The sequence below is a fragment of the Giraffa tippelskirchi genome, chromosome 1, assembly GCF_054371585.1.
Source record: "Giraffa tippelskirchi isolate mGirTip1 chromosome 1, T2T-mGirTip1v1.2.pri, whole genome shotgun sequence".
NCBI lineage: Eukaryota > Metazoa > Chordata > Mammalia > Artiodactyla > Giraffidae > Giraffa > Giraffa tippelskirchi.
Genome location: NC_137275.1, coordinates 224,657,463 through 224,665,589, shown reverse-complemented (window position 1 = coordinate 224,665,589; position 8,127 = coordinate 224,657,463). Strand labels below are relative to the sequence as shown.

General features: G+C 54.5%; 1 protein-coding gene across 9 annotated transcripts in view; it reads right to left on the bottom strand.

Annotated features, from left to right (window-relative positions):
* Positions 1-1,668: 1,668 nt before the first annotated feature.
* Positions 1,669-8,127, bottom strand: part of GSN (gelsolin) — a 56,161-nt gene continuing 49,702 nt past the window's right edge. For 8 of the 9 annotated variants that reach the window (XM_081528942.1, XM_081528964.1, XM_081528931.1 and 5 more), the window contains 6 exons: positions 7,085-7,255; positions 6,278-6,452; positions 4,673-4,797; positions 4,365-4,442; positions 2,671-2,731; positions 1,669-2,084 (listed from right to left, as the gene is read on the bottom strand). In XM_081528942.1, the coding sequence (XP_081385068.1) occupies positions 1,915-2,084; positions 2,671-2,731; positions 4,365-4,442; positions 4,673-4,797; positions 6,278-6,452; positions 7,085-7,255 (780 nt within the window). In that variant the 3' untranslated portion in view covers positions 1,669-1,914. Of the gene's footprint in view, positions 2,085-2,670; positions 2,732-4,364; positions 4,443-4,672; positions 4,866-6,256; positions 6,453-7,084; positions 7,256-8,127 lie in introns of all 9 variants that reach the window. The other variant, XR_014065082.1, reaches the window with a different exon arrangement.

Below are 8,127 nucleotides of genomic sequence, written 5' to 3'. Positions count from 1 at the left end.
GTGTGCACGACCCCCAGCCTTTGGCTCCTCTTCTTACATGTTTTTCCTCCCCCTGGGCCTGCCCTGTGTAAACTGGGCTAGGCAGGAGTGCTGTTTGTTCCATCTGAGAGCCTCACTTCGGTCCTCGGACCTTCCTTTGTTCTGTTTTCACGGGCCACCGCCATTCTGGACTCCTGTTTCCTACTCTAACTGCCTAACAGGACTTTGTGACAATAGGAGCGTGAGCGGAGAGTCAGGGTCTGGGGGACCAACTGGGGCACAAAGGCCCACACCTGCGCTGCAAACTGGGAGAGCATCCAGGATACCTCCCCTCAGCAGAAACACTCGTGGAGAGCGGAGCAAACGAGGAAGAGTCAGGCAGATGCTCCAGGGCAGGGCATCTTGCCCGCTTCCTACCCCCGGAAATGTAAGTGACTCTCGGGTCCAGCTACTGGCTTTGAGCTCCTTGCCCTCAATGCTCCAAGGCCATGCCTCTCAACGACTGCCTAAAGTGGGGGGATTAGACACACTTCATCCGCTCCTGGGAGACCTTCAACACCTTTGTTGGCTGATGGGCTCCAGAACATTCTGAATCAAACAAACATTTGTACACCAACGTTCAGAGTAGCACTGTTTTTTTTTAAAAAATCTATTTATTTGGCTGCATCAACTCTCAGTTGCGGCATGCGGGATCTTTGCTGCTGCACACAGCTCTCTAGTTCCGGCAGCTTCTTAGTTGCCCTGCAGCACTCCCGACCAGGAATTGAACCTGCGCCCCCCGCGTTGAAGACGGATTCTTAACCACTGGACCACCAGGGAAGACCCCCAGCAGCATTATTCACAGCAGCCAAAAGGTGGAAAGAATCTGAGTGTTCATCGACGGATGAAAGGATAAACGGAATGGTATATACACACACAGTGGAACAGTATTCAGCCACAAAGAGGAATGCAATTGCTTTATGGGCTGTAAAATGTATGAATCTCGAAAACATCAAGCTAACTGAAATAAGCCAGACAGAAGACAAATGCCTGACTCCACTTCTATGACGTACCTAGAACAGGCAAATTCATGGAGACAGAAAGTGGAATAAAGGTTACCAGGGGCAGATGGGAAGTAGGAAGGGGGAAGGAGTTCTTGTTTCTTGGGCACAGGGTATAAATCTAAGTTGGGGATTATGAAAAAGGTTTGGGTGGAGATGGTGGGGACAGCTCCACAACACTGTCAGTGTATTTAACGCTACTGAATTGTACATTTGCAAATGACCAAAATGATAAATTAAGAACAAAAATGGGACTGTGCCATTAAATTTTTTTCTTTTTACTTTGGCTCAGGACTCCCCAAAAGCTATGCAAAAGCCTCCTGGACTGCACGGCGGTCTAAGATGCGTCAACCCAACCCCTCTTCCTCCCTGCTTCACGTGGGGTCAGACGGCATCTGCCCAAAGGCTCTCCAGCCTTCCCTGGCTGCCTGTCAATTTCCTTCCATACAAGCACTCTCCCCCAGTCCAGTCTCTGCCCATTCCATCTCATCTTGGCCTCTGCTTCTCGGAGGGTCAGATTTGTACGCAGGTTGAATGAAGCTCATTCACTGGGTCGCAGGCACAGGTGCACCCCCACCCCCACCCCCGGAGCCTTCTCAGAACAGTGAGCAGGACACTTCTCGGGACAAAGTGAGCCACAGCAGGTGAACACACTTCAAAAAGCTTTTTATTGAATTCAATTTCCAAAAGCACAGACACTTGAGACAATTCTGCAAGGACCTTGAATTTTTGCAGGGCTGTTTTCGGCTACAGTAAGAAAAAAAAGAAAAAGAAAAAGAAAAAAACCAACCACATGCACACACACACCAGGTTGACCCTGCTCACTCTAAGGTCTCCTTGAAGGATGGACAGTTCTGAAAGGCACTGACCACTGACGGGGTGGGACCTGCCTTCTTCAGGCAGCCAGCTCAGCAAGGGCCCTGTCCAAGGGGTCCACAGACCAATAGTTGTCATCCCAGCCGAGGAACCAGCCCACGAACGAGGGAGGCTCGAAGCCCTGCTTCACCACGGTGATGGGGGTCCGCCTATCACGATTAGCTGGGTCCGTCTCGATGTACCGCTTAGCTGCAGACACACAGGCAGGAGAAGAATTCTCAGTGTCTCCGTCACCAAGGAGAGGTGGTTCTGCTGCCTAAGATGGTTTTGGTCCCACTGTCCCTAACACCCAACCCCTACCCTGGACACCGCCATTCCTTAAAGGCAACGACAACCGTGTGACTCCTTCACTGCCCACCCAGAAACACAGGAAGGGCCAGGGGTCACAGTTTAACCTCCAGCTTCACAAAGCGTGCCTCATTTTTCGCTAGCGTCCCCTACTGGAAAGTATTAAAGAAACCAGCTTTTGGATTTCCAGCTCCCAAATCAGACTCTACTCAGCTACCCGAGTTCTGCTTTCCTGCATCTAAATCCAGATGCGGTTAGTCCCCAGGCATCCTGGGAACCTGAAGCAGCTTCTATCTGCCTCTTCCTTTTGGTGTGACCTACAGCTTCTGCAGGAACCGAGCTGCGCTCTCACCACCCAGGGAGGGCTCACCAGGGGCTGGCCGTGGAGGAAGTCCCCACCCCGCTGTCACGAACTCCCAGACCCGCACAGGAAGCTGCTCCCACCCCACTGCCCGAAACAGACCCGCAGGCACGCGTGGGTCCTCACCAGAGGTCAAGGCTTCTGTCTTCTCCTCTTCTTGAGAATCCTTACCAACCCAGACAAAGACCTGGAGGAAAGGCGTGAAAGGAAAGGTACGAGATGAAGCCGCACGAAGGACGCTGCCCCAGCTCGCTGTTGGAGGGAGAGGACGAGGTTCCAGGTGTGGGCCGGACACCCCCTCCATTCACAAAGCCCACGGACTGTGACTGGAGGACTGGGGACGGACACCGCAAAATGGTGACCTACAACCCGCTCTGCAGGCCAGCCCACCCCTGGGGCTTTTTAGACAAATGGAGTTACTAGCTGATTCCATTCAATCCCGACTGCAGTTCCCCTTGAGAACGGGGAGGATCTGGCAGCAACGATCACGCGCAGGTGGATGAAGCTGAGCAGTAGCTGCCCCTCTGATGGGAAGTTCCACCCTGCCTCAGGCTCCCCAGCACCTTCACGTCTCCCACCCCAGCCTGCTTCAGTCACTAACATCAACGCCCAAGCGCTGACAGCCATGAGACGGAGACCCTTCCCTAGAAGTTCACGAATGATCCGTTTCGGGGCATCTACTTACTCAACAAACAAGCAGACTAGTGTGTGCTCACTGGTTTACTCATCCAACCAGTGTGCCACTCTCTGGGGTCTGAGCCAAAAGGGGTCTAAGGCTTGGAAGAGAAATAACTCATCACCACTACCCCCAGCTTGAGTCTTAAGACGAGCTTTATTACACCAAAAAATCAATTCAGCTGATGTTTACATGTCATCTATTCTGATGTGTATCTAAAATATTTTAAAGAATGCCTATCACTCATAAAATGTGAAAGTGTTCACCACTCAGTCGTGTCTCTTTGCAACCCTACAGACTGTAGCCCGACAAGCTCCTCTATCCGTGGGATTCTCCAGGCAAGAATCCTGGAGTGGGTAGTCATTCCATTTTCCAGGGGATTGTCCCAACCCCAGGGACTGAACCCAAGTCTCCTACATTGCAGGTGGACTCTTTACCATCTGAGCCACCAGGGACGCCCATTCATATGATGGTATCAGACAACAGAATGCCAGACCTTCTCGCCCTTCCTCATGTACAGCTGTGTGCCCTGCCACACGGGCCCCTCCACACCAGCTATGTATGGTGTCTATCCTGCTCATCACAGGACTCCCAGCAGCCCAGCATTCTGCCTGGAAGACAGGGATGCTTCATACGCGTTGACTGAGTGCATGAACAAACAGGTGAACAAGCGGATTAAGGAGCCAATGAACAAAGCTGCCAGCAGCTGGATGGCTAAACTGCAGACCTTTTGGTATTGATCTTCCAACCGGGGAGCCCAAGAAGAAGCCGGGCAGATGGAGCGCAGTCTTGCACCTGCATGGCTGCTACCTCTAACCCTGACAACTCGGGGAGGAGACAGCTTGCCAGGAAGGGCTATTGACTGCCATCCCCCACGAGGACGCAGGGCCCTTGGGGACAGGGGAATGTCTCCTTCTAGGTGAGAGATTACGCCTGCATGAGCTGTGAACCAAAGTCCAACTTTCTTTACCAACAGGTTCAAAGTAAGAGTTCATGTCCCCCTAAGGCCTGGGAAAGAACGCTGATCGTCTGATTTGCCTTTCTAAGGTGCTTTGCTATTGGCAAGGGGATTCTATCTGCCTCTCATCTGCAGGTGAGGACATGGAGCTCAGAGAGGGAAGTTACTCGTAGGACCGCCCGTTACCTGGTCCCAGGTGTCCAGGAGCATGACGTCATCAGTGGCCAAGTCTTCCTGCATGAGCTCGCCGGGGACCTCTTCGATCTAGGAAGGGATGGAAGGGGTTAATGACAGCCCACCTGCAAGCTGCCTTCCCCAGCTCTCTCTGCCCTCCATGGGGAGCTGCTGAGCTGGCTCCAGCCTGTGGGGGGTCTGTCCTGGGTCGTGAGAAGGTCTCTCCCTGCCCCTGCTGTGAATGCCTCAGCTTGAGCCCTGGAAAACAGCTCCCAAGGGGCGAGCAGAGGGAGTGACCTCAGACCTCCTCTGGGACTCACCACGAAACGTCCAATCTTGTTGGAGCAGGCGAAGAGGCGAGGAGGGTGGGCGTCCATCTTCCTGTCCTTCAGCCGCGGGGACGTGCGGTAGGCGGCCTTCCCACCCAGGGCCTCCCAGAAGCTGTCTGCGAGGGGAGGCCACGCCAGTTACCAGCTGACACTACCTCCCCGCTCCAGCGCTTCCCCTCGGACTCTGGGACAAACGCTGCCTTCTCTCAACTGCCACCCAGCATCTTAAAATCCCAGAGTGACAAAGAAGGAAAGGACTTGAGGGACTCGATGGTGATGAAACAGAGGCCCAGAGAGGGCAGACTTGGCAGCAGAGACAGAGCCAGGACTACCTCTGGTTTGAGACTGACGACAGCACTGCGGGATGGGGATAATTATCCCCGCTCAACAAATGAGGCAGCGGAGGCTCAGAGAGGTTAAGCAAGTCACCCAGCATGACACAGCTGATATGAAGTAAAGCCACCTTATCTGACTCCAATACCCTAGATTTCTCCCACTATACCTGCTCCAGCCACATGTGCTATTTATATTTAAATGCATTTTCCCACCAGTCACATTTAAATATACATTAACTTAAGCATGTGGTGGTGGTTTAGTTGCGAAGTCGTGTCTGACTCTTTTCCAACCCCACCAGGCTCCAACTAACCACCAGGCTCCTCTGTCCACGGGATTTCCCAAGCAAGAATACTGGAGTGGGTTGCCATTTCCTTCTCCAGGGGATCTTCCCGACCCAGGGATCGAACCTGAGTCTCCTGCACTGGCAGGCGGATTCTTTACCACTGGGCCATCAAGGGAAGCCCATAAACAAGTGACTAGTGGCCACCAAATAAGACCTAGCAGATACAGAACATGTCCGTTCTTTCAGACGTTTTCAGTGGGTTATGTGACTCTAGACCGAACGATTCTTCCCCATTTCTGCTTAGCATCAAGCAAGAGAGAGCGGGCTTAAAAGCAAGAAGGGAAAGATCTAGGGTTAGCATAACGAAAGTGTTCCTGACCCACTCTCTGGAAACAAGGCAGGCTTGTGGCATTTCTGTCCATGAAGATTCTCGAGGTTAGGACAGACCGCAGCCCCCATGAGGCTGATGCTGCCACGTACAATCTTTCAAGGCTTTCTCGCAAGCAAGCCCCCCTCCAGCTGCCTTCCCCGCCTGCCCGGCCCACACGGAGCTCTCCTTTCTCTGACTCCCAGACGCCTTCCTCTCACCAACCACATTCTCATTTTCATCTTGGGTGTTATGTGTTAGCTGTGTCCCCATGGGTTAGCTTTGCGACCCCGTGGACTGTAGCCCGCCAGGCTCCTCTGTCCATGGGATTCTCCAGGCAAGAATACTGGAGTGGGTTGCCATTCCCTTCTCCGGGGGATCTTCCTGACCCGGGGATCAAACCCAGGTCTCCCGCATCGCTGGCAGATTCTTTACTGTCTGAGCCATCAGGGAAGCCCCATTTTCATCTCACCTACTTTAATGAACACACATTAGGGAACGAGTGCTGAGGCAGGAGGAGGATAATGAAAGCCCCAAGCAGACAGGAGGCAGGGAAAACCTAACAGCTACATCCCCAAGGGCAGCAGGCCCCTCCGCCCCTCGCTCCTACCTGGCTCGCTGCCTTCTGCCACCTGCACGGGTTGGGCCCGAAGCACTCTGAGCAGCTCCAGGGCCCCGGTCTTCTCTGCCTCACTGGCCCCCGCACCCACCCACAGGTAGGCGGCCGAGGGGGTTTTCAGGACAAAGGCATCATTGGAATTCAGTGCGCCGGCCTTGGGCATCACCTGGGAGGGTAGTGCTCAATTAATCAATCAGGAAACAGGTTAAGAAGGCTTCAGCCCCTCCTCGCAGCCCAGGAGACGCTGCAGCATGAGCATCTCTTCAGGGTGGACTTGGAGGAGGGAGCGTGCACCCCATCAGAGCTGAGGACATGGACTCTGGACACTGAGGGGCTTAGCTGACTCCCATGAGTCATGAATGCACTGTGCTTAGCCAAGGAGATTCGAGAAATCTGGGATGCATTAATAGAAGTTGAGCACCTAGAACAAAGGAGGTGATGATCCCATTGTCCTCTAGGCTGCTCAGTAGGATTATGTTCAGGTTCTACACCTTCCACCATAAAAGGGATGGCAGGCAACTGGAATGTAATCAAGAACAACATCCAGATTGTGAAGAATGGACTATCTGTTAGGTAGTGACTTGCCCGTCACAGAAGGTATGCCAGGGACACTGGGCATTCTTGAAACAAGGGGGAATCTAAGACATACAATCCTGCTGCCAGCGCAGGGAGGTACAAAAGCTGCTTCTCAGCCCCTCAGCCAGCCCCACCCGATCCTGTGCCCAGAGATCTGCCCATCAGGCCTGGGAGGTTTCTGAGAGGCCAATCCTGCCAGGGCTCTGGGGCCCGACGCATTACCTCCACGGCTCGGGTGGCTCCAGAGCTGCTGGCCCGGACCTGGAAGAGGCGGGTACTGGCGGGGGCCGTCTGCCCACCCTCGCGGGAGGTGCCACCCCTGTAGATGATCATGGGTTTCCCGCCAAACAGGCTCATGAGGTGAGCAGGCTCCTTGCCTTGGACCACACGGCTCTGAGAGGGAGACGGGAGAGCAGGTCAGGAAAGGAGGGTGGGAGCATCGTCCTGTGCGCACACCCTGGGCTCAGCTCGGAGCAGCTGGCACGGCCCAGGCTCACCCCCAAACAAGCCTGCCACGCTTGGGTCTGTGTGTGGAGTGGGGCATGACCCCAGAGCGCACACAGGCTAGCCAGGGAACAGGAGGTGCAGGAAGGCTGGGGACAGCCTACAGGCTGAGGTCCCCGGGCACTGCTTGCCCCTCCCACAAGGCCTGGCCTGGCTGAGGCTGGGTCCAGTCCAAGAACCCTGAGAGCCCATGTTTGCAAATATTCCCTTAAATGGAAGCCCAGGGATGGTTCGTGGACATTCTTCCCAGATAGTGACGTCAGCCTCGGCCAAGACAGCTGGCGGAGTAGTGGGAAAAGAGCCTTCCGGGTCTGGAGAGAGCCCTCCTGCAGAGCCAGTGCAGACTGCGGTCAAGGGCTTGGTGGTGGGAGGAAGGGACAAGGAGGTCTGAGGGGAGGACCCATCTGTTCCTGCCCTGCGTGCCCGTGTCACTTCGGATTCCAGCTGTGACCCGTGCTGCCTAAATCTAGATCACCTCACATGTGGGTTGCAGGGTGGGGGGGCGGTTCGTGGTCCCTTCCCAGCAAGAGCCACCACTGCTGGGTCAGAGCTCAGACCCCAGCTCCACCCTGATGGTGAGAATTCAGGCCACCTGTGATTGTACATCCTCTGCCTGCATGTCTGTTGAACGTCTTTCTCCCACGACCAGGCTAATAAACCACATCACAGCGGTTCAGAGCAGGGCGGGGCTGGGGGCCGGGGGAGGATCTATCTGTGTGTTCATGGTTGCAGACACAGCGTCCGCGTCCTGCATAAATGTC